Here is a 26,160-nt window from a genome sequence, read left to right as displayed (position 1 = left end):
CATGTGTTTGTGTCTTGCAGAGGATATTACGGTAATAATGGATCTATATATTAGGTGGGGGGGAGGGGCAGGTGTCAACTGTGTCCTGAAGTATTGACCCGAACTAATGGGTTAATGGGTCAACGCTCAGTCCGTGTTCATGCAGAATCCAGTTCTTGCAGCCCCATAGGGAGCATCTGAACCGGCCCAGCGCCCCTTTAACACTCCTTGCGTCGCACCTGGAGTTTGGTGCCAATTCTGTGCTGTTATTTGCATACAATCCGCGTCCCGTGTGGTTTTCATCCTTTACCTGCCACAACGAATTTCCATGTATATTTTTGGCTCCTACTTGAAAAAGTTATCAGCTGCATAATAAAAAGTAGCAGTGCATTTATTTCCATAAGTTCCACCCAGAAAATGGAATTTTTGCCGCTGATCAGGTAGTAATTATGTGTCAGATCTGCAACAGGAAATCGTCATTTGTGAACATCCCCGAATGGTGGATTCATGCGGGCCGTAACGTTACACCGCTTACGCCTCATGCTTTATGTATTGATTTTGATGCAAATTTGCAGAATTATTATTATTGTTGATTATTATAGCGCCATTTATTCCATGGCACTTTACATGTGAGGGGGGTATACATAATACATACAAGTACAGTAATCTTAAACAATACAAGTCATAACTGGTACAGGAGGAGAGAGGACCCTGCCCGCGAGGGCTCACAATCTACAGCGGGATGGGTGAGGATACAGTAGGCGAGGGTAGAGCTGGTCGTGCAGCGGTTTGGTGGATCGGTGGTTACTGCAGGTTGTAGCCTTGTCGGAAGAGGTGGGTCTTCAGGCTCTTTTTGAAGGTTTCGATGGTAGGTGAGAGTCTGATATGTTGTGGTAGAGAGTTCCAGAGTAGGGGTGATGCGCGAGAGAAATCTTGTATGCGATTGTGGGAAGAGGAGATAAGAGGGGAGTACAGAAGGAGATCTTGTGAGGATGGAGGTTGCGTGCAGGAAAGTACCGGGAGACGAGGTCACAGATGTATGGAGGACTCAGGTTGTGGATGGCTTTGTATGTCATGGTCAGGGTTTTGATCTGGAGTCTTTGGGTAATGGGGATCCAGTGCAGGGATTGACAGAGGGGAGAAGCCGAGGAATAGCGGGGGGGCAGGTGGATTAGTTGGGCAGCAGAGTTTAGAATAGATTGGAGGGGTGTGAGAGTGATAAGGGGGAGGTCAGAGAGTAGGAGGTTACAGTTGTCAAGGCGGGAGATGATGAGGGCATGGATTAGGGTTTTTGCAGATTCTTGGTTGAGGAATGTACGGATCTGTGAAATATTTTTGAGTTGAAGTCAGCAGGAAGCGGAAAGGGCTTGGATATGTGGTTTGAAAGAGAGATCAGTGTCAAGGATAACCCCGAGGCAGCGAGCTTGTGGGACTGGGGAGAGTGGGCAGCCATTGACTTTAATGGATAGGTCTGTTGGGGGGTCACGTGAGATGGGGGAAAGATGATGAATTCTGTTTTGTCCATATTAAGTTTTAGAAATCTAGCGGAGAAGAAGGATGAAATAGTGGACAGACATTGCGGGATTCTGGTTAGTAGGGAGGTGATATCTGGTCCAGAGATGTAGATCTGTGTGTAATCTGCTGGAATCTCCACCATTTTTTCCAAGAAAACCTGCAACCAAGTCTTCATGTAAAGAGATGCAATCATGGCCTGGGCCATTGCAACACTGATACATTTTCTTCTAATTCTGCTGTTCTGTTGATGCCGGAGTTTGTGCTCTGATGGGAGAGGAATCGTCCCCTGCAGCAGTGTTTTTCTTAATTTATATCCAGACAGTGCGAATGCTATTGACCTGAGATGTGTGCATCGCTCCGAGTAGATTACCTCTCCAGAGGACGACTATTGAGTGACCTACTTCCAGTAGGAAGCAATGAGGAGAGGTAGCGATCCAATATAAAGCAGCAGAGAGGTCCCTGACTTCTCCATTTAGATGTTTTCCAAGAATCTGACAAAAATGTAACTGAAACAGCAGCGGGCCCTGACGGCAGCGGACTCCTGTGCAAGAAGTGCATATGGGTCCCCATCGTGCAACTCTCACGCTAATGGTAAGGAGAAGGCTGAGTGTCGGCCTCAAATTTGTGGACACCTCACACGGCCTATACCGCCTCTCTCCCCGTTTGCAGGCTCTGTGTAAAGTTCAGAAACCTCCTCAATCACAAATAAACTGAATAGTATAATATATTATAAAGGGGGAAGAGGGAGATGCAGCTGCAGCTTCTTACTTCAACACTTGTTTTCATAAAGGACAATAAGAAACTCTGTAATAGATCTCCTGAATTAAATATGCTTCCTTCTCCACTTATGAGCCACTTCTTCCTCGACTCCTTAATTCATCATCTGCTCTAAATTACAGCTAAAATCCATCTTTGTCTAAATAACCACCAGCTCACTGAGGGCTTCGTTTATAGCTACTCATTGAAGCCTTAGGCTACTTTCACACTTGCGTCGGTACGGGCCCGTCGCAATGCATCGGGCCGACGTACCAACGCACGTTGTGAAAGATTTGCACAACGGGGGCAGCGGATGCAGTTTTTCAACGCATCCTCTGCCCCATTGTAATGTCCAGGGAGGAGGGGGCAGAGTTTCGGCCGCGCATGCGCGGTCGAAAATGGCGGACACGCTCAAAAAAACGTTACATGTAACTTTTTGTGCGTCGCGGCCGCCAAAACACGACGCATCCGTCGCACGATGGATGCGACGTGTGGCCATACGTCGCAATGCAAGTCTATGGAGAAAAAACGCATCCTGCGGGCAACTTTGCAGGATGCGTTTTTTCTCCAAAACGGCGCATTGCGACATACGTCACATGACGCTAGTGTGAAAGTAGCCTAAAGGAATGGGAGAGGGAGGACTTGTGTGACGACTCCTGGAGTGGACCCTCTGGGTCGTGACACCAACCCTCCCAGGGCGAGCTGACCTAGTGAAGACCACCCCCTATACAGGGAGTGTCAGGGGCAAGCCCCAGGGGGTGAGGCACCACGACTGCTGGCACCAGGCGGCCGGCTCACAGGAGACACGAGTGGGTGAGTGTGTCTGCAGGAACGTGTAAAGCGTGGACACGGGAACACGTGGTATACAGAGACTTTGTTCATCCGGGTGTGAGTGAAGCAGGATGTGTGCAAGGCGCACGTCAGAGCACTGAGTCAGGCAGCAGGTGTGCCAGGAGGTGTAACAGAGTACAGGAGCAGGGTGTGTGCCAGAGAGCGCAGGATTGGTACATGTGCCAGGAGACACAAAAGAGTAAGAGACTGAGTACAGGATCAGAGTATGTGCCAGGAGGCACAAGTGAGTATAAGACAGAGCACGGAATCAGAGTGTGTGCCAGGAGGCACAACTGAGTATAAGACAGAGCACGGAATCAGAGTGTGTGCCAGGAGGCACAACTGAGGATGAGACAGAGTACAGGGTCAGAGCATGTGCCAGGAGGCACAACCGAGTACAAAGCAGAGGACCTGAATACAGCGCACAGCCAGGCAGGGACACGGCAGACCAAGCCAGGAAGCACAACAATAATCAGGCACCTCCCCTAGGGGGAGGTCATCTGATATAACACATGACTACTACTGGTTCCGGGTCAGGACCTAGCCAGAAAGCACATGACCACTACAGATTCCGGGTCAGGTCCTCCATTACCATAGAGAGGACCGAGCCCTATACAGCACTGACAGGAGCGCGCAAGCGCAAACGTGACATGTAGGAGACCCAGGGATGAGAGCTGCGCATGCGCACCCGACGGGACCCCCGGAGTGACCGCGGCTCCGGAAGAGATGACGTCGGGACCGAGGTCCCGCCCCCAGGTGAGCACGGCGTGACAGTACCCCCCCCTTTACGCCCCCTCTTTCTAAAACTGGGGAGGAACTTAGACAAAATCTGGGGTGCGTGGATATTCTCCCTGGGTTCCCATGACCTCTCCTCAGGGCCAAAACCCTTCCAATCGACCAAGAACATGGTTCTCCCTCTTACCTTCTTCATGGCCAACATGTCATTCACCTCAAACTCATCCCCCAAGCCAACAGGCTGGGGTGTGTGGCCTAGAGAAGGATGAAATCGGTTAAGAACCACAGGTTTTAGGAGAGATACATGGAAGGAATTGGGAATACGGAGTGAAGGAGGCAGCTTCAATTTGTAAGCAACATCATTAATCCGCCTGAGGACCTCAAAAGGACCAATGTAACGGAGACCCAGTTTGTAAGATGGTACCTTAAGGCGGACGTATTTGGTGGAGAGCCACACCTTGTCACCAGGGAGAAATGGAGGAACGTCCAGGCACCTCTTGTCAGCGTGTAATTTAATTCTGTCCCGTGCTTTCTCGAGAGCGGTTTTGGTCTCCTGCCATACCCTGGAGAACTCCACAGACAGAGAATCGGCAGCAGGTACCCCCGAGACAGGAAGTACCGGTAGAGGCACATTGGGATGCTGTCCAAAGGCGATGAAGAAAGGAGACTTGGTAGACGATTCACTGGAGTGATTATTGTAGGCGAACTCAGCCCAAGGAAGTAGACCGACCCAGTCATTCTGATGAGCATTAGAAAAATGCCGGAGGTAGGATGTAAGGATCTGGTTGGTACGTTCCACCTGCCCATTGGTTTGGGGGTGATAGGCGGAAGAGAAATCCAATGACACTTTCATGAGTCCGCATAGAGCTCTCCAGAATCGGGAGGTGAATTGGACCCCTCTGTCTGACACGATTTGCTGGGGGAAGCCGTGAATCCTGAAGATATGGGAAATGAAGATCTTCGCCAAGTCAGGAGCAGAGGGTAGTCCGGGAAGAGGAATGAAGTGGGCCATCTTTGAAAATCGGTCTACAACCACCAAGACCACAGTACAACCGGAAGAACAAGGCAGATCAGTAATGAAATCCATGGCTATGTGCTGCCATGGAGCTGACGGAATGGGAAGCGGGAACAGAAGACCGGAGGGTGGTTGTCTGGGTATCTTGTTCTGGGCACAGGACGGGCAAGATGCTACAAAGTCTTTAACATCCTGGGAGAGTGAAGGCCACCAATAATGGCGAGAGATTAAGTCCAAAGTCTTTTTGACCCCAACATGGCCGGCAATCTTGGACGAATGTCCCCAATTTAGCACTCGTTTTCGGTTATTCTCAGCCACAAAGGTTCTTCCCGGAGGTAACGTGGTTAACTTGACAGGGGCCACAGTAATCACTTTGGATATATCAATGATATGAGAGGGTTCTTCCTCTGCATCAGACGACAGGAATGATCTTGACAACGCATCCGCTCTAACGTTCTTATCGCCGGGCCGAAAATGTAGCTCAAAGTCAAAGCGGGCGAAGAATAGGGACCACCTGGCTTGCCGAGGATTGAGCCTCTGTGCGGACTGGATGTACGCCAGGTTCTTATGGTCCGTGAAGATCTTGAATGGATGTATGGCACCTTCCAGTAAGTACCTCCACTCCTCCAAGGCCAACTTAATGGCCAATAGCTCTTTGTCGCCAATGGAGTAGTTCTGCTCAGTGGAGGAAAATACTTTAGAAAAGAAGCCACAGGTGACAAAACGTCCAGAAGAGGATTTCTGCAGAAGGACTGCGCCAGCCCCAGTAGAGGATGCGTCCACCTCGAGAGTGAAAGGTCTACTAACCTCAGGTCGGTGAAGCGCCGGAGCAGCGGCTGAGGCTTGTTTCAACGACTGGAATGCCTCTTCAGCCTCAGAGGGCCAAGCCTTTGGGTTAGCTCCCTTGCAGATAAGGGACGAGATGGGGCGAACCAACGAGGAGAAATGAGGAACAAACTGTCGGTAGTAGTTCGCAAAACCAAGGAAGCGTTGGATTGCCTTCACCCCATGGGGCTGTGGCCAATCGAGGACGGCGGACACCTTTGCCGGATCCATGCGTAGACCTGATTCTGAGATAATGTACCCCAAGAATGGCAGGGACGTTTGCTCGAAGGCACATTTCTCGAGCTTGGCATAAAGGCGGTTCTCCCTCAGGCGCTGGAGGACTTGACGCACGTTCTTTCTGTGGGCGGAGAGGTCTGGAGAAAAAACGAGGATGTCATCCAGATAGACTACCACGCAGGAGTACAGCATATCCCGGAAGACATCATTCACGAACTCCTGGAACACCGCTGGGGCATTGCAGAGGCCAAAGGGCATGACCAAGTACTCATAGTGACCGTCTCTGGTGTTAAAGGCGGTCTTCCACTCATCCCCGGAACGAATGCGGATCAAGTTGTAGGCCCCACGAAGATCCAATTTGGTGAAAATTCGAGCTCCTCTAAGTCGTTCAAAGAGCTCCGGGATCAATGGAAATGGGTACTTGTTCTTGACCGTGATATCGTTCAGGCCTCGGTAGTCTATGCAAGGAAGGAGGGAGCCGTCCTTTTTTACAAAGAAAAATCCCGCTCCCGCGGGCAAGGAGGACTTACGGATAAAACCTCTCGCAAGGTTCTCCTGGATATAGTCAGACATAGCTTGGGTCTCAGCAGGGGATAGCGGGTATATCCTACCCCTGGGTGGTGTAGAACCAGGAATGAGGTCAATCGGACAGTCATATGGCCGATGGAGGGGCAGAGTCTCGGCCTCCTTCTTGTCGAAGACATCTGCAAAGGACCAGTAAGCCGACGGCAGACCTGTAGGTGCCGGGGATGGACCGGCAGAGTTCATCGGACGGACGGGCAACAGGCACTTCTCCTGACAGAACGGTCCCCACCGGAGTATCTCGCCCGACTGCCAGTCCAGGGTTGGCTCGTGAGTCCGTAGCCAAGGGAGGCCTAGAAGAAGTGTGTAAGACATGGTAGACAAGACGAGGAAGGAGATCTTCTCCCGGTGCAGGGCTCCAATCTGCAGCTCGATCTCTTCGGTGGCCTGGGTAACGGTCTCCTGCACGGACGTACCATTGACCGAAACAATCGACCGAGGAGTCTCCAGGGATCTGACAGGAATCCGGTATTTTTTAACCGCCTCGAGTGTGATAAAATTCCCCTCCGCGCCAGAATCCAGAAAAGCCTCCTCAGAATAACGCTTGGCACCGAGATTCAATAATACGGACACGAGCAGGGGAGGAGAGGAATCACGTACACCTAGGGAGGCCTCTCCTATCAACCCTAGGCGGAGAAGTTTCCCAGCTTCTTGGAGCAGGAACGGAGGAGGTGAGAGGAGCTCCTCTCTCTGGCTAATTCACGGGCGCGTTCCTGAAACCGCAGGTCAATGCGTGTCGCCAGAGAGATCAGATCCTCTAAAGAGGTGGGGGTATCCCGACCTGCCAGTACGTCTTTGATCCGACCGGACAGGCCACGCCAAAAGATCCCTACGAGAGCCTCGTTGTTCCAACCGAGTCCGGAGGCCAAGGTACGAAAACGGATGGCATACTGTCCCACTGGTAGCGTACCCTGATGGAGGTTAGAGAGGGACTCGGTGATAGAGGCCAGCTGACCCGGCTCGTCGAACACCTTGCGGAAGGTGTCCAAAAAGGTGGAAAGCTGAGAGACGAGTGGGTCATTGCGCTCCCAGAGGGGGTTCACCCATGCTAACGCCTCCCCCTCTAAGTGTGAAACAATAAAGGCAATTTGGGCGAGCTCAGTGGGATAGTGCTGCGGCAAAAGCTCCAAATGTAACCGCCATTGGTTCAGAAATCCTCGACAAAACTTGGGGTCCCCCGCTATATCGGGGTGGCTTGCCGAGGCGCGGCATCAGGTGCGGGGCCGAGGACTGGGCAGAAACAGATTGTATGGCCGACAAACGGGACTCCATGGATTTCAAAAGGGCCATAATCCTGGTCTGACTCTCCCGTAGGAACACCAGTTCCTTTTGGATGGAGGTGGTGGTACCAGCGGGGTCCATGGCCTGATTATACTGTGACGACTCCTGGAGTGGACCCTCTGGGTCGTGACACCAACCCTCCCAGGGCGAGCTGACCTAGTGAAGACCACCCCCTATACAGGGAGTGTCAGGGGCAAGCCCCAGGGGGTGAGGCACCACGACTGCTGGCACAAGGCGGCCGGCTCACAGGAGACACGAGTGGGTGAGTGTGTCTGCAGGAACGTGTAAAGCGTGGACACGGGAACACGTGGTATACAGAGACTTTGTTCATCCGGGTGTGAATGAAGCAGGATGTGTGCAAGGCGCACGTCAGAGCACTGAGTCAGGCAGCAGGTGTGCCAGGAGGTGTAACAGAGTACAGGAGCAGGGTGTGTGCCAGAGGGCACAACTGAGCATAAGACAGAGCGCAGGATTGGTGCATGTGCCAGGAGACACAACAGAGTAAGAGACTGAGTACAGGATCAGAGCATGTGCCAGGAGGCACAACTGAGTATAAGACAGAGCATGGAATCAGAGTGTGTGCCAGGAGGCACAACTGAGTATAAGACAGAGCACGGAATCAGAGTGTGTGCCAGGAGGCACAACTGAGGATGAGACAGAGTACAGGGTAAGAGCGTGTGCCACAACTGAGTATGAGACAGAGTACAGGGTCAGAGCATGTGCCAGGAGGCACAACCGAGTACAAAGCAGAGTGCAGATTCAGAGCGTGTGCCAAGAGGCACAACAGAGTGCAAGGCAGGGGACCTGAATACAGCGCACAGCCAGGCAGGGACACGGCAGACCAAGCCAGGAAGCACAACAATAATCAGGCACCTCCCCTAGGGAGAGGTCGTCTGATATAGCACATGACTACTACTGGTTCCGGGTCAGGACCTAGCCAGAAAGCACATGACCACTACAGGTTTCGGGTCAGGTCCTCCATTACCATAGAGAGGACCGAGCCCTATATAGCACTGACAGGAGCGCGCAAGCGCAAACGTGACATGTAGGAGGAGACCCGGGGATGAGAGCTGCGCGTGCGCACCCGACGGGACCCCCGGAGTGACCACGGCTCCGGAAGAGATGACGTCGGGACCAAGGTCCCGCCCCCAGGTGAGCACGGCGTGACAACTTGTGAGTGGTAGACACTTATGCTGTTACTTTCTATTGTTTTATATCACTCTAGTGCTGGATTCACTTGTAAGCTGCTCAGTACTTCTGTAAAATGTCCTCCAAGTGGCAGAAGCCATCATTTTATAAGTGTTTTATCTCACCCATTTGATGGATTCTCAGCTACACTGCTCAATATTGCTGAGTAAAGTGTTGCATGCTGCTTCTTTTTAGTAAGTGTGATATCTCACCCAAGAACTGGATTCTCAGCTACACTGCTCAGTACTGGCTTATTATAGCAGCTATTCTCCCAATAATCGCAGAGACAACTGAAATTTAGAGAAGTGTCTGCGGTGGGGAAGAGATATAATGTGCACACATATGGCAGCTTGTCCAGAATATTTACCTTAAATAACGGGTTCACTTTAAGCTTTATTTACATAGTAATTAAAAACCCCTTTAAATCTTAAATGGAAGCATTGTTATATGTGGCCATACAGGATACTTCTGCCATAAGTCAGTTTTCCTGTGTGATCAGTCCATGGCGTTACACGATCACCTTCCCTTTTATCCATTATCCTCGGTTGCCCGATCGTCTATGTTGTGGTTTACAGGAAAGTAAATTATTTCTTTAGAAGAAGCCACTTTAGGAGACTGGAGAACATTCTCCTCCAGAGGGACTGAAAAGAAATAGTGTTACTCATTTCCAGAGCTTTCTGTTTAACACTGCGGCTTTTAGGAAAGCTGTTAACACCGAACAAGATGCATTGTTCCTCATTCACCTGCAGGAAGACATGGGAGATGGAGAGATCCAACACAAAGACGAGCAATAGATAGGTAGTGATACAGCAATGATCATAAATAATCTGCTGCATTATTGTCAATATTATCACTGTGGAGTAAAATCGCCACACAGTGCACAAATAAAGCTGCCAAGTAGGGCCTATTCATTTCCTCCCAGATGTCCTGTCATATGTGCGGCCTAGTCCTCTTCTCCTCCCTGACCATCATCTTTCTACTCTTTCCCCTCTTCTCCTCTCTTCTCTTTCATGACAATTGCCTTTCCCCTATTTCCCCACTTCTCTCTTCTCTTCCCTGACCACCATCTTCACTCTATTTCACCGCTTCTCCTCTCTTCTCTATCATGTTTACCCTATTTCACCAACTCTCCTCTCTTCTCCTTCATGTCAATCATCTTGCCTCTATTTCGACGCTTCTCCTCCTCTCTTCTCTCTGGCCATTATGTTTCCCTTATTTCTTCGCTTCTCCTCTCTTCTCACTGATCATTGTCTTTCCCCTATTTTCCCACTCATCCTTTCTTCAACTCTCTGACTATAGTCTTTCCCCTATTTTTCCTCTTCTCTTCTTCTCCCTGACCTTCGTCTTTCCCCTATTTACCCGTTTCTTCTTCCTGACCATCATCTTTCTCCTATTTCCCCGCTTCGCCTCCCTGACCATCGTCTTTCCCCTATTTCCCCGCTTCTCCTCCCTGACCGTCTTTCCCTTATTTCCCCGCTTCTTCTCCCTAACCATCGTCTTTCCCCTATTTCCCCGCTTCTCCTCCCTGACCATCGTCTTTCCCCTATTTCCCCTCTTCTCCTCCCTAACCATCATCTTTCCCCTATTTCCCCTCTTCTCCTCCCTGACCATCGTCTTTCCCCTATTTTCCCTCTTCTCCTCCCTTACCATCGTCTTTCCCCTATTTTCCCTCTTCTCCTCTCTTCTCCCTTACCATCATCTTTCCCCTATTTCCCCTCTTCTCCTCCCTGACCATCGTCTTTCCCCTATTTTCCCTCTTCTCCTCCCTTACCATCGTCTTTCCCCTATTTTCCCTCTTCTCCTCTCTTCTCCCTTACCATTGTCTTTCCCCTATTTCCCCGCTTCTCCTCCCTGACCATCGTCTTTCCCCTATTTCCCCTCTTCTCCCTTACCATTGTCTTTCCCCTATTTCCCCGCTTCTCCTCCCTAACCATCGTCTTTCCCCTATTTCCCCGCTTCTCCTCCCTGACCATCATCTTTCCCCTATTTCCCCTCTTCTCCTCCCTGACCATTGTCTTTCCCCTATTTCCCCGCTTCTCCTCCTTAACCATCGTCTTTCCCCTATTTCCCCGCTTCTCCTCCCTGACCATCGTCTTTCCCCTATTTCCCCTCTTCTCCCTTACCATCGTCTTTCCCCTATTTCCTCGCTTCTCCTCCCTAACCATCGTCTTTCCCCTATTTTCCCTCTTCTCCTCTCTTCTCCCTTACCATTGTCTTTCCCCTATTTCCCCGCTTCTCCTCCCTGACCATCGTCTTTCCCCTATTTCCCCTCTTCTCCCTTACCATCGTCTTTCCCCTATTTCCTCGCTTCTCCTCCCTAACCATCGTCTTTCCCCTATTTTCCCTCTTCTCCTCTCTTCTCCCATACCATTGTCTTTCCCCTATTTCACCGCTTCTCCTCCCTGACCATCGTCTTTCCCCTATTTCCCCTCTTCTCCCTTACCATCGTCTTTCCCCTATTTCCTCGCTTCTCCTCCCTAACCATCGTCTTTCCCCTATTTCCCCTCTTCTCCCTTACCATCGTCTTTCCCCTATTTCCTCGCTTCTCCTCCCTAACCATCGTCTTTCCCCTATTTTCCCTCTTCTCCTCTCTTCTCCCTTACCATTGTCTTTCCCCTATTTCCCCGCTTCTCCTCCCTAACCATCGTCTTTCCCCTATTTCCCCGCTTCTCCTCCCTAACCATCGTCTTTCCCCTATTTCCCCGCTTCTCCTCCCTGACCATCGTCTTTCCCCTATTTTCCCTCTCCTCCTCTCTTCTCCCTTACCATCATCTTTCCCCTATTTCCCCTCTTCTCCTCCCTGATCATCGTCTTTCCCCTATTTTCCCTCTTCTCCTCCCTTACCATCGTCTTTCCCCTATTTTCCCTCTTCTCCTCTCTTCTCCCTTACCATCGTCTTTTCCCTATTTCCCTGCTTCTCCTCCCTAACCATCGTCTTTCCCCTATTTTCCCTCTTCTCCTCTCTTCTCCCTTACCATTGTCTTTCCCCTATTTCCCCTCTTCTCCCTTACCATCGTCTTTCCCCTATTTCCCTGCTTCTCCTCCCTAACCATTGTCTTTCCCCTATTTTCCCTCTTCTCCTCTCTTCTCCCTTACCATTGTCTTTCCCCTATTTCCCCGCTTCTCCTCCCTGACCATCGTCTTTCCCCTATTTCCCCTCTTCTCCCTTACCATTGTCTTTCCCCTATTTCCCCTCTTCTCCTCCTTAACCATCGTCTTTCCCCTATTTCCCCGCTTCTCCTCCCTGACCATCGTCTTTCCCCTATTTCCCCTCTTCTCCTCCCTAACCATCATCTTTCCCCTATTTCCCCTCTTCTCCTCCCTGACCATCGTCTTTCCCCTATTTTCCCTCTTCTCCTCCCTTACCATCGTCTTTCCCCTATTTTCCCTCTTCTCCTCTCTTCTCCCTTACCATCATCTTTCCCCTATTTCCCCTCTTCTCCTCCCTGACCATCGTCTTTCCCCTATTTTCCCTCTTCTCCTCCCTTACCATCGTCTTTCCCCTATTTTCCCTCTTCTCCTCTCTTCTCCCTTACCATTGTCTTTCCCCTATTTCCCCGCTTCTCCTCCCTGACCATCGTCTTTCCCCTATTTCCCCTCTTCTCCCTTACCATTGTCTTTCCCCTATTTCCCCGCTTCTCCTCCCTAACCATCGTCTTTCCCCTATTTCCCCGCTTCTCCTCCCTGACCATCATCTTTCCCCTATTTCCCCTCTTCTCCTCCCTGACCATTGTCTTTCCCCTATTTCCCCGCTTCTCCTCCTTAACCATCGTCTTTCCCCTATTTCCCCGCTTCTCCTCCCTGACCATCGTCTTTCCCCTATTTCCCCTCTTCTCCCTTACCATCGTCTTTCCCCTATTTCCTCGCTTCTCCTCCCTAACCATCGTCTTTCCCCTATTTTCCCTCTTCTCCTCTCTTCTCCCTTACCATTGTCTTTCCCCTATTTCCCCGCTTCTCCTCCCTGACCATCGTCTTTCCCCTATTTCCCCTCTTCTCCCTTACCATCGTCTTTCCCCTATTTCCTCGCTTCTCCTCCCTAACCATCGTCTTTCCCCTATTTTCCCTCTTCTCCTCTCTTCTCCCATACCATTGTCTTTCCCCTATTTCACCGCTTCTCCTCCCTGACCATCGTCTTTCCCCTATTTCCCCTCTTCTCCCTTACCATCGTCTTTCCCCTATTTCCTCGCTTCTCCTCCCTAACCATCGTCTTTCCCCTATTTCCCCTCTTCTCCCTTACCATCGTCTTTCCCCTATTTCCTCGCTTCTCCTCCCTAACCATCGTCTTTCCCCTATTTTCCCTCTTCTCCTCTCTTCTCCCTTACCATTGTCTTTCCCCTATTTCCCCGCTTCTCCTCCCTAACCATCGTCTTTCCCCTATTTCCCCGCTTCTCCTCCCTAACCATCGTCTTTCCCCTATTTCCCCGCTTCTCCTCCCTGACCATCGTCTTTCCCCTATTTTCCCTCTCCTCCTCTCTTCTCCCTTACCATCATCTTTCCCCTATTTCCCCTCTTCTCCTCCCTGATCATCGTCTTTCCCCTATTTTCCCTCTTCTCCTCCCTTACCATCGTCTTTCCCCTATTTTCCCTCTTCTCCTCTCTTCTCCCTTACCATCGTCTTTTCCCTATTTCCCTGCTTCTCCTCCCTAACCATCGTCTTTCCCCTATTTTCCCTCTTCTCCTCTCTTCTCCCTTACCATTGTCTTTCCCCTATTTCCCCTCTTCTCCCTTACCATCGTCTTTCCCCTATTTCCCTGCTTCTCCTCCCTAACCATCGTCTTTCCCCTATTTTCCCTCTTCTCCTCTCTTCTCCCTTACCATTGTCTTTCCCCTATTTCCCCGCTTCTCCTCCCTGACCATCGTCTTTCCCCTATTTCCCCTCTTCTCCCTTACCATTGTCTTTCCCCTATTTCCCCTCTTCTCCTCCTTAACCATCGTCTTTCCCCTATTTCCCCGCTTCTCCTCCCTGACCATTGTCTTTCCCCTATTTCCCCGCATCTCCTCCCTAACCATCGTCTTTCCCCTATTTCCCCTCTTCTCCCTTACCATCGTCTTTCCCCTATTTCCCCGCTTCTCCTCCCTAACCATCGTCTTTCCCCTATTTCCCCTCTTCTCCCTTACCATCGTCTTTCCCCTATTTCCCCGCTTCTCCTCCCTGACCATCGTCTTTCCCCTATTTCCCCGCTTCTCCCTAACCATCGTTTTTCCCCTATTTCCCCGCTTCTCCTCCCTGACCATCGTCTTTCCCCTATTTTCCCTCTTCTCCTCTCTTCTCCCTTAGCATCATCTTTCCCCTATTTCCCCTCTTCTCCTCCCTGATCATCGTCTTTCCCCTATTTCCCCTCTTCTCCCTTACCATCGTCTTTCCCCTATTTCCCCGCTTCTCCTCCCTTACCATCGTCTTTCCCCTATTTCCCTGCTTCTCCTCCCTAACCATCGTCTTTCCCCTATTTTCCCTCTTCTCCTCTCTTCTCCCTTACCATTGTCTTTCCCCTATTTCCCCGCTTCTCCTCCCTGACCATCGTCTTTCCCCTATTTCCCCTCTTCTCCCTTACCATTGTCTTTCCCCTATTTCCCCTCTTCTCCCTTACCATTGTCTTTCCCCTATTTCCCCTCTTCTCCTCCTTAACCATCGTCTTTCCCCTATTTCCCCGCTTCTCCTCCCTGACCATTGTCTTTCCCCTATTTCCCCGCATCTCCTCCCTAACCATCGTCTTTCCCCTATTTCCCCTCTTCTCCCTTACCATCGTCTTTCCCCTATTTCCCCGCTTCTTCTCCCTAACCATCGTCTTTCCCCTATTTCCCCTCTTCTCCCTTACCATCGTCTTTCCCCTATTTCCCCGCTTCTCCTCCCTGACCATCGTCTTTCCCCTATTTCCCCGCTTCTCCTCCCTAACCATCGTCTTTCCCCTATTTCCCCGCTTCTCCTCCCTGACCATCGTCTTTCCCCTATTTTCCCTCTTCTCCTCTCTTCTCCCTTAGCATCATCTTTCCCCTATTTCCCCTCTTCTCCTCCCTGATCATCGTCTTTCCCCTATTTCCCCTCTTCTCCCTTACCATCGTCTTTCCCCTATTTCCCCTCTTCTCCTCCCCGACCATTGTCTTTCCCCTATTTCCCCTCTTCTCCTCCCCGACCGTCGTCTTTCCCCTATTTCCCCTCTTCTCCTCCCCGACCGTCGTCTTTCCCCTATTTCCCCTCTTCTCCTCCCCAACCGTCGTCTTTCCCCTATTTCCCCTCTTCTCCTCCCCGACCGTCGTCTTTCCCCTATTTCCCCTCTTCTCCTCCCCGACCGTCGTCTTTCCCCTATTTCCCCTCTTCTCCTCCCCGACCGTCGTCTTTCCCCTATTTCCCCTCTTCTCCTCCCCGACCGTCGTCTTTCCCCTATTTCCTCGCTTCTCCCTGACCGTCGTCTTTCCCCTATTTCCCCTCTTCTCCTCCCCGACCATCGTCTTTCCCCTATTTCCCCTCTTCTCCCCGACCATCGTCTTTCCCCATTTCCTCGCTTCTCCTCCCTAACCATCGTCTTTCCCCTATTTCCTCGCTTCTCCTCCCTAACCATCGTCTTTCCCCTATTTCCTCGCTTCTCCTCCCTAACCATCGTCTTTCCCCTATTTCCTCGCTTCTCCTCCCTAACCATCGTCTTTCCCCTATTTCCTCGCTTCTCCTCCCTAACCATCGTCTTTCCCCTATTTCCCCTCTTCTCCTCCACGACCATCGTCTTTCCCCTATTTCCTCGCTTCTCCTCCCTAACCATCGTCTTTCCCCTATTTCTCCGCTTCTCCTCCCTGACCATCGTCTTTCCCCTATTTCCCCTCTTCTCCTCCCCGACCATCGTCTTTCCCCTATTTCCTCGCTTCTCCCTGACCATCGTCTTTCCCCTATTTCCCCTCTTCTCCTTCCCGACCATCGTCTTTCCCCTATTTCCCCTCTTCTCCTCCCCGACCATCGTCTTTCCCCTATTTCCTCGCTTCTCCTCCCTAACCATCGTCTTTCCCCTATTTCTCCGCTTCACCTCCCTGACCATCGTCTTTCCCCTATTTCCCCTCTTCTCCTCCCCGACCATCGTCTTTCCCCTATTTCCTCGCTTCTCCCTGACCATCGTCTTCCCCCTATTTCCCCTCTTCTCCTTCCCGACCATCGTCTTTCCCCTATTTCCTCGCTTCTCCCTGACCATCGTCTTTCCCCTATTTCCCCTCTTCTCCTTCCCGACCATCGTCTTTCCCCTATTTCCCCTCTTCTCCTTCCCGACCATCGTCTTTCCCCTATTTCCCCTCTTCTCCTCCCCGACCATCGTCTTTCCCCTATTTCCCCGCTTCTCCTCCCCGACCATCGTCTTTCCCCTATGTCCCCTCTTCTCCTCCCCGACCATCGTCTTTCCCCTATTTCCCCTCTTCTCCTCCCCGACCATCGTCTTTCCCCTATTTCCCCTCTTCTCCTCCCCGACCATCGTCTTTCCTCTATTTCCCCTCTTCTCCTCCCCGACCATCGTCTTTCCCCTATTTCCCCTCTTCTCCTCCCCGACCATCGTCTTTCCCCTATTTCCCCTCTTCTCCTCCCCGACCATCGTCTTTCCTCTATTTCCCCTCTTCTCCTCCCCGACCATCGTCTTTCCCCTATTTCCCCTCTTCTCCTCCCCGACCATCGTCTTTCCCCTATTTCCCCTCTTCTCCTCCCCGACCATCGTCTTTCCCCTATTTCCCCGCTTCTCCTCCCTAACCATCGTCTTTCCCCTATTTCCCCGCTTCTCCTTCCCGACCATCGTCTTTCCCCTATTTCCCCTCTTCTCCTCCCCGTCCATCGTATTTCCCCGCTTCTCCTCCCTGACCATCGTCTTTCCCCTATTTCCCCTCTTCTCCTCCCCGACCATCGTCTTTCCTCTATTTCCCCTCTTCTCCTCCCCGACCATCGTCTTTCCCCTATTTCCCCGCTTCTCCTCCCCGACCATCGTCTTTCCCCTTTTTCCCCGCTTCTCCTCCCTGACCATCGTCTTTCCCCTATTTCCCCTCTTCTCCTCCCCGACCATCGTCTTTCCTCTATTTCCTCGCTTCTCCCTGACCATCGTCTTTCCCCTATTTCCCCTCTTCTCCTCCCCGACCATCGTCTTTCCCCTATTTCCCCGCTTCTCCTCACTGACCATCGTCTTTCCCCTATTTCCCCTCTTCTCCTCCCCGACCATCGTCTTTCCTCTATTTCCTCGCTTCTCCCTGACCATCGTCTTTCCCCTATTTCCCCTCTTCTCCTTCCCGACCATCGTCTTTCCCCTATTTCCTCGCTTCTCCTCTCTGTTCGTCCCTTGCAGCCGATCGCTCTCCTCTCCTACTACGTATTTGCCCTTTTCCTTCATTTATCGGCAAATGTCAAGATAATTAGAATTCATGTCAATGTCTTCGCACCGGACGAGCGGAGCGTCAGCGGAGAGGAATAAATATGCGTAAAATCATTGCGGAGAGCTCGCTGACATCAGGGCGGATATTGGGGCGATTTGTTTACGCTGTAGAAAGTCCTGAATGAAGAGTGATGTCATATTACAGGGAGGAGATAGGGGCGAGTGCTGCCATAAAGGCTTCGGCCTGCCTGCATTCCGAGTCATCGCCTTCCCCATCCTCCACCGCCATCAACCACTGACTTCCGCCATCTCCTGTGTTCTGTGGATGGAAGGAATTGATCCAGTGATGTCACTCCTGTGTTTACAGTAGTAAATTGTGATGTCACTGCTTGTAAATCAGGTGATGTCATCACTTCAATTTTCCTGAAATAGCAAAATAAATAAAAAAAATAATTCTGTGAAATTTCTTTAACCCCTTCTTGTTTGGACATTTTTTCTTAGCTTTTATTTTTTTTCCACCCTTTTTTCCACGCTCCAATAAACTGCAATTCTGTCATTATTTTGGCTCATATTTACAGCCTTTTATTATTCTGTAACATGTGCACAGCCGAGAAGATGATTCTTGTATTATTTTTTTTTTTTTTCATTTTAATGGATTAAAAATTGTCTGAATTTGTAAAAAAAAAAAAAAGTTTCTGTTTTCTCAGGTCTGTAACTTTTTAAAATTTTTCGAGCGGTGTGTGCGCTTGCTCTTAGCGTGACGAGCCTTCGTTGTTTTCGGAACCGTTTTCGGTTACTGTGCTTTTTTGATCACTTTTCATCGCGTTTTTAGTGACCAAAATAAGGGCTATTCTGCTATTACAATTTTAGATCTACTTTACACCTTTTACCGTACGGGTTGGTTAATTTTATATGGTAGTTTATTAAATGCTGCATTATTATTATTTTTTATTTTATGTCTAATTTTTTAAAAACTTTTTTATTACATTTCACATAATTGTTTAGTACCTCGGTTTGATTGCTTGTACTATTCTCATATTCTGCAATACTTCAATATTACATGAAAAATCTATAAAGCCCGGCCACAGATGAATCACGTGGAACATGACAATGGCGCGGTGTCTCCCATGTGGAACGCACCACCCTCCTCGGTGTATGCTGTATACAATGTATCTTACACATATTAGTTTCCGTGGATGATGCTTTCTGTATATACAATTGCATATATGTATATGCAGCTGTGCTCAAAAGTTCACACACCGCGGCAGAATTTTTGGACCCCCAAGTTTAGCAGGATGTAAGGGGCTCCATAGGATTGGGAGGCCACCACGTTACAGAGTGAGCACTGACCACTGGAGCAAGATGATGGAAAACAACCTACAGTTGTGCTCTAAAGTTTACACACCCCAGCAGAATTTTTGCTTTCTTGGCCTTTTCTCAGAGAATATGAATGATAACACCCAACACTTTTCCTCCACTCATGGTTAGTGGTTGGGTGAAGCCATTTATTGTCAGACTACTGTGTTTTCTCTTTGTAAATCATAATGACAACCCAAAACATCCAAATGACCCTGATCAAAAGTTCACATACCCCATTTCTTAATACCGTGTATTGCCCTCTCTGACATCAATGACAGCTGGAAGTCTTTTGTGGTAGTTGTGGATGAGGTTCTTTATTTTCTCAGATGGTAAAGCTGCCCACTCTTCTTGGCAAAAAGCCTCCAGTTCCTGTAAATTCCTGGGCTGTCTAGCAGGAACTGTGCGCTTGAGATCTCCCCAGAGTGGCTCAATGATATTGAGGTCAGGAGACTGAGATGGCCACTCCAGAACCTTCACTTTGTTCTGCTGTAGCCAATGACGGGTCGACTTGGTCTTTAAGTGTTTTGGATCGTTGTCATGTTGGAACGTCCAAGTACGTCCCATGCGCAGTTTCCGGGCTGATGATTGCAAATTTGCCTCCAGTATTTGCTGATAACATGCTGCATTCATCTTTCCTCTAACTTTGACCAAGTTTCCTGTGCCTTTGTGGCTCTCACATCCCCAAAACATCAGCGATCCACCTCCATGCTTTACAGTTGGAATGGTGTTCCTTTCATCATAGGCCTTGTTGACCTTTCTCCAAATGTGACGTTTATGGCTGTGGCCAAAAAGATCAATTTTGGTCTCATCACTCCAAATTACCTTGTTCCAGAAGTTTTGAGGCTTGTCTCGGTGCTGTTTTGAGTATTCTAGGCAAGATACTTTGTGGCATTTGCGCAGTAATGGCTTTCTTCTGGCGACTCGACCATGCAGCCCATTTTTCTTCAAGTGCCTCCTTATTGTGCATCTTGAAACAGCGACACCGCTAGTTTTCAGAGAGTCCAGTATTTCAGCTGATGTTATTTGTGGGTTTTTCTTTGCATCCCGAACAATTTCCCTGGCATTTGTCACAGGTCACAGGTGAGGATGTTTCCTTTAGTAGCCAGTCAAATTCATTTGTGTCAACTTCTGTGCCTGTTATCAGGCCAAAATAACCAGGGTATGTAAACTTTTGAGCACAACTGTATATATCTGCTCACAGCCCATTACTCAGCCCTAATATCCCCCCACTGTTCGATATCACATTACCTGCCATTTACTGTAAAGTCTGTGGTCAGTTAAATGTCAGGAGACGTGGAGAATCCTGATGCTCGTAGCTGCAGCGTCATTCTGGTTTTTACAGTATTTCATTTCTTGCCTCCACCACATCTCGGTGAAACAATAACATTCTAAGTGTCCACCACTAGGGGGCGCTCACTACAACAGTCCAGATTTGTACCATTCTCAGTAATCTCTATAGGTATGTCTGCAGTAAGCTCACTAGCTCCCCCTAGTTGTCACTACAGCAAGATACAATTTTATACTTAAAAGGAGTTATCATGAATTCATATCCAGCAAACCTGAGCCATCTGAAGGGCGAGCGCCTGCTCTCCTTTCACTCTCTATGGGACTACGGGAGATGACAGAGTACAGCGCTCAACTTTTTGCATCCAATAAAGAATGAATAGAGCCTATTATTTAGATTGCTGAGGATCCCAGTGGTCGGTCTCTTTCCTGTGCATCTTTGATCACATTGGGTTGATATTGCACTTTAATTTGAGAAATTTATAAAGAAATAACTTTTGGAGCTCAGCCGAGCCCTCCTCTTTGTTCTGAATCTGGCTGTAACACAACTGCCTGCAGCAGGAACCTCTCCCTCCTCCCTGTCCTGTATCTGGCTGTAAGACAACTGCCTGCAGCAGGAACCGCTCCCTCCTCCCTGTTCTGTATCTGGCTGCAGCAGGAACCTCTCCCTCCTCCCTGTCCTGTATCTGGCTGTAACACAACTGCCTGCAGCAGGAACCTCTTCCTCCTCCCTGTCCTGTATCTGGCTGTAAGACAACTGCCTGCAGCAGGAACCGCTCCCTCCTCCCTGTTCTGTATCTGGCTGCAGCAGGAACCTCTCCCTCCTCCCTGTCCTGTATCTGGCTGTAACACAACTGCCTGCAGCAGGAACCTCTCCCTCCTCCCTGTCCTGTATCTGGCTGTAAGACAACTGCCTGCAGCAGGAACCGCTCCCTCCTCCCTGTTCTGTATCTGGCTGTAAGACAACTGCCTGCAGCAGGAACCGCTCCGTCCTCCCTGTTCTGTATCTGGCTGTAAGACAACTGCCTGCAGCAGGAACCTCTCCCTCCTCCCTGTCCTGTATCTGGCTGCAGCAGGAACCTCTCCCCTCTGCACTGTCTGCAGTAGGCCTAGGCTCCACCATCAGGCGATCCCTGGCTGAAAATGAAACTGTTCAGCAGGAGATTAACCCCGTGTTCTCTGCAGGATTTCTACAAAACTGCTTTAGAAACATGCACAGAATTTGGTGGAGAGATTATCTCTGATTTACTTGTATCCTTCATTTCCAGGTTTGGGTTCTAGGGAAAATAAAGAAGGCCAAAGATTCCGCAAATGTAAATCACACTGATTATCTGGCAGTCGTGCAGATATTCCATCACTAAATCTCAGCGATCGCTGGACGAGAGCGTTCATCTGCCTGATAGACGATAATGATAAAAAGCGTCTGAGGTGCAAAACGTTCATGGGTCCTCATCAGAGACAATGGGGGTCTGTGAGTGCCATCGCCCATATGTGGCGGACCACTGATGTCACAGGGATGGGGAGTAGAGCAGAACGCTGTGTGCTGTACCCAAACCCTCCACTGTGAGGCGCCAGTAATTCTCGCAGATTGTGTGGCATTATTAGCGCCATTCTTAGGGCCCAGGCTACGATGAGGTTGCCCACCTGACGTATTGTTTTGTCTTCTGGCCAACTTATTAAAAAATCATGAAGACCAAACATAGTTTACCCTCTTCCCTGTTATTCTTGTAGTGGGGGATCTCTGGCTGTCATACTGTTATGGGGGATCTCCGACTATCATACCGTTATGGGGGATCTCCGGCTGTCATGCCGTTATGGGGTATCTCCGGCTGTCATGCCGTTATGGGGTATCTCCGACTATCATACCGTTATGGGGTATCTCCGACTATCATACCGTTATGGGGTATCTCCATCTGTCATGCCGTTATGGGGGATCTCCGACTATCATGCCGTTATGGGGTATCTCCGACTATCATACCGTTATGGGGGATCTCCGGCTGTCATGCCGTTATGGGGGATCTCCGACTATCATACCGTTATGGGGGATCTCCATCTGTCATGCCGTTATGGGGTATCTCCGGCTGTCATGCCGTTATGGGGGATCTCCGACTATCATACCGTTATGGGGGATCTCCATCTGTCATGCCGTTATGGGGTATCTCCGGCTGTCATGCCGTTATGGGGGATCTCCGACTATCATGCCGTTATGGGGGATCTCCGACTATCATACCGTTATGGGGGATCTCCGACTATCATACCGTTATGGGGTATCTCCATCTGTCATGCCGTTATGGGGTATCTCCGGCTGTCATACTGTTATGGGGGATCTCCGACTATCATACCGTTATGGGGTATCTCCATCTGTCATGCCGTTATGGGGTATCTCTGGCTGTCATACTGTTATGGGGGATCTCCGACTATCATACCGTTATGGGGGATCTCCGGCTGTCATGCCGTTATGGGGTATCTCCGGCTGTCATGCCGTTATGGGGTATCTCCGACTATCATACCGTTATGGGGGATCTCCGACTATCATACCGTTATGGGGTATCTCCATCTGTCATGCCGTTATGGGGTATCTCCGGCTGTCATGCCGTTATGGGGGATCTCCGACTATCATACCGTTATGGGGGATCTCCGACTATCATACCGTTATGGGGGATCTCCGACTATCATACCGTTATGGGGGATCTCCGACTATCATACCGTTATGGGGGATCTCCGACTATCATACCGTTATGGGGTATCTCCATCTGTCATGCCGTTATGGGGTATCTCCGGCTGTCATGCCGTTATGGGGGATCTCCGACTATCATACCGTTATGGGGGATCTCCATCTGTCATGCCGTTATGGGGTATCTCCGGCTGTCATGCCGTTATGGGGGATCTCCGACTATCATACCGTTATGGGGGATCTCCGACTATCATACCGTTATGGGGGATCTCCGACTATCATACCGTTATGGGGGATCTCCGACTATCATACCGTTATGGGGTATCTCCATCTGTCATGCCGTTATGGGGGATCTCCGGCTGTCATGCCGTTATGGGGGATCTCCGACTATCATACCGTTATGGGGGATCTCCGACTATCATACCGTTATGGGGGATCTCCGACTATCATACCGTTATGGGGTATCTCCATCTGTCATGCCGTTATGGGGGATCTCCGGCTGTCATGCCGTTATGGGGGATCTCCATCTGTCATGCCGTTATGGGGGATCTCCGACTATCATACCGTTATGGGGGATCTCCATCTGTCATGCCGTTATGGGGGATCTCCGACTATCATACCGTTATGGGGTATCTCCATCTGTCATGCCGTTATGGGGGATCTCCGGCTGTCATGCCGTTATGGGGGATCTCCGACTATCATACCGTTATGGGGGATCTCCGACTATCATACCGTTATGGGGGATCTCCGACTATCATACCGTTATGGGGTATCTCCATCTGTCATGCCGTTATGGGGGATCTCCGGCTGTCATGCCGTTATGGGGGATCTCCGACTATCATACCGTTATGGGGGATCTCCATCTGTCATGCCGTTATGGGGGATCTCTGACTATCATACCGTTATGGGGTATCTCCATCTGTCATACCGTTATGGGGGATCTCCGGCTGTCATGCCGTTATGGGGGATCTCCGACTATCATACCGTTATGGGGGATCTCCGACTATCATACCGTTATGGGGGATCTCTGGCTGTCATGCCGTTATGGGGGATCTCCGGCTGTCATGCCGTTATGGGGGATCTCCGACTATCATACCGTTATGGGGGATCTCCGACTATCATACCGTTATGGGGGATCTCTGGCTGTTATACGTTATGGGGGGATCTCTGGACGTCATACCGTTATGGGGGGATCTCTGTCACACTATTATGGGGGATCTCTGACTGTTATACCGTTATGGGGGATCTCTATCATACCGTTATGGGGGATCTCTGGCTGTCACACTATTATGGGGGATCTCTGGCTGTCATACCGTTATGGAGGATCTCTGGCTGTCACACTATTATGGGGGATCTCTGACTGTTATACCGTTATGGGGGATCTCTATCATACCGTTATGGGGGATCTCTGGCTGTCATACCGTTATGGGGGATCTCTGACTGTTATACCGTTATGGGGGATCTCTGGCTGTCACACTATTATGAGGGATCTCTGGCTGTCACACTATTATGGGGGAACTCCGGCTGTCACACTATTATGGGGGCTTCTGTGCACACCGTGTGAGGCATGCTGGGATATGTAGTTCCTAGAAACGTCCTCGTCTAGATGATGAATCCCCGGTGCAGGAGATGAGGCGCAGTCACCCTCCGTCCATTACTCAGCGTCGCCCCCGGAGGAGCCGCTCACACTTTGGCTGCTCTCTGTAACCAAACACCGGCCAGATCGTGCTGCTGTCAGACACTGGCCGCCATCTATATTTAATGAGTAGAGATGCGCAGCGGAGGGGAAGGGAGACGCAGGGAGTATTCCGAGGGAGGCCGTGCGGTGCGGTGAGGCGGAGGCCGTGCGGTGCGGTGAGGCGGAGGCCGTGCGGTGCGGTGCGGTGAGGCGGAGGCGGTGCGGTGCGGTGAGGCGGAGGCCGTGCGGTGCGGTGCGGTGAGGCGGAGGCGGTGCGGTGCGGTGAGGCGGAGGCCGTGCGGTGCGGTGCGGTGCGGTGCGTCCTTCCTTACGAGCGGATGGAATCCAGCGAGGATGACGGGAGTTGGCTGGAGAACCGCTGGGAGGAATGGTGAGTCTTTATCCGCCCATCCTGTGCGTTGTGCTGCATATGGCGGCATTCACACCGGAGCAGGTGCGGTTTCTCTTTGCGATGTTAACCCTTTCACTTCCAGCTGAGTTAATGAGAGATCTTCTGGACCTGGAGGCTCCTCCTCACAGTACAGGGTGGTCCGCAGCCATCAGGGGTCTGCTGCTGTCACGTCTGCCCTTATAGTATGGGGTTGTTAACCCTTTATTGTGAAGATCTTTGTGCGCGGATGTATGCATGGATGGACAATTATTATTATTTTTATTTATTTATTTATTTTTATATAGCGCTAACATATTCCGCAGCACTTTACAGTTTGCACACATTATCATCGCTGTCCCCGATGGGGCTCACAATCTAGATTCCCTATCAGTATGTCTTTGGAATGTGGGAGGAAACCCACGCAAACACGGGGAGAACATACAAACTCCTTGCAGATGTTGTCCTTGGTGGGAATCGAACCCAAGACCCCAGCGCTGCAGGCTGCAGTGCTAACCACCGAGCCACCGTACTGCCCGGATGGATGTATTATTATTATTATTATTATTATTATTATTATTATTATTATTATTATTATTAACCACCGATCGACCAAACCGCTGCACGACCAGCTCTACCCTCGCCTACTGTATTATCACCCATCCCTTGAAGATTGTGAGCCCTCGCGGGCAGGGTCCTCTCTCCTCCTGTACCAGTTATGACTTGTATTGTTTAAGATTATTGTACTTGTTTTTATGTATACCCCCCTCACATGTAAAGCGCCATGGAATAAATGGCGCTATAACAATAAATAATAATAATTATTATTATTATTATTATTATTATTATTATTATGCATTTATATAGCGCCATTTATTCCATGGCGCTTTACATGTGAAAAGGGGAAATATAGACAAGTATAATAAACGTGTGTAAGACAAGGGACACACAAGTGCATAAGGAGAGGGGACCCTGCCCGCAAGGGCTCACAGTCTACAGGGATGTATGGGGACGGACGGATGGATGGGGACGGACGGATGGATGGATGGGGACGGACGGACGGACGGATGGATGGGGACGGATGGATGTGGACGGATGGATGGATGGATGGAGACGGATGGATGTATGGAGACGAATGGAGGGACGGGTGGATGTATGGGGACGGATGGATGGGGACGGACGGATGGATGGGGACGGATGGATGGATGGGGACGGATGGATGGATGGGGACGGATGGATGGATACGGATGTATGGGGACGGACGGATGGATGGATGGGGACGGATGGATGTATGGGGACGGACGGATGTATGGGGACGGACGGGGACAGATGGATGGATACGGATGGATGGGGACGGATGAATGGATGGGGACGGACAGATGGATGGGGACAGATGGATGGATACGGATGGATGGATGGATACGGATGGATGGATGGGGACGGATGGATGGGGACGGACAGATGGATGGATGGATGGATGGGGACGGATGGATGTATGGGGACGGACGG

The 26,160-nt window shown here is 50.3% G+C and overlaps 1 protein-coding gene across 5 annotated transcripts in view; it reads left to right on the top strand.

Annotated features, from left to right (window-relative positions):
• MAPK8IP1 (mitogen-activated protein kinase 8 interacting protein 1) overlaps positions 1-26,160 on the top strand; it is a 77,120-nt gene that overhangs the window by 3,320 nt on the left and 47,640 nt on the right. Inside the window, exon 1 of one of the 5 annotated variants that reach the window (XM_073541691.1) lies at positions 3,637-3,837. The exons of 3 other annotated variants lie outside the window; for them this stretch is intronic. Coding sequence is in view for 1 of the 2 variants with exons in the window: in XM_073541690.1 (XP_073397791.1) it covers positions 24,602-24,654 (53 nt within the window). In the remaining variant the exon portion in view is untranslated. Of the gene's footprint in view, positions 1-3,636; positions 3,838-24,533; positions 24,655-26,160 lie in introns of those variants that run through there. One more of the 5 variants, XM_073541690.1, reaches the window with a different exon arrangement.

This window comes from Dendrobates tinctorius, unplaced genomic scaffold (genome assembly GCF_039654945.1).
Source record: "Dendrobates tinctorius isolate UK_male_01 unplaced genomic scaffold, ASM3965494v1 ptg000124l, whole genome shotgun sequence".
Classification (NCBI taxonomy): Eukaryota; Metazoa; Chordata; class Amphibia; order Anura; family Dendrobatidae; genus Dendrobates; species Dendrobates tinctorius.
This window is presented reverse-complemented; position numbering and strand designations above follow the sequence as displayed.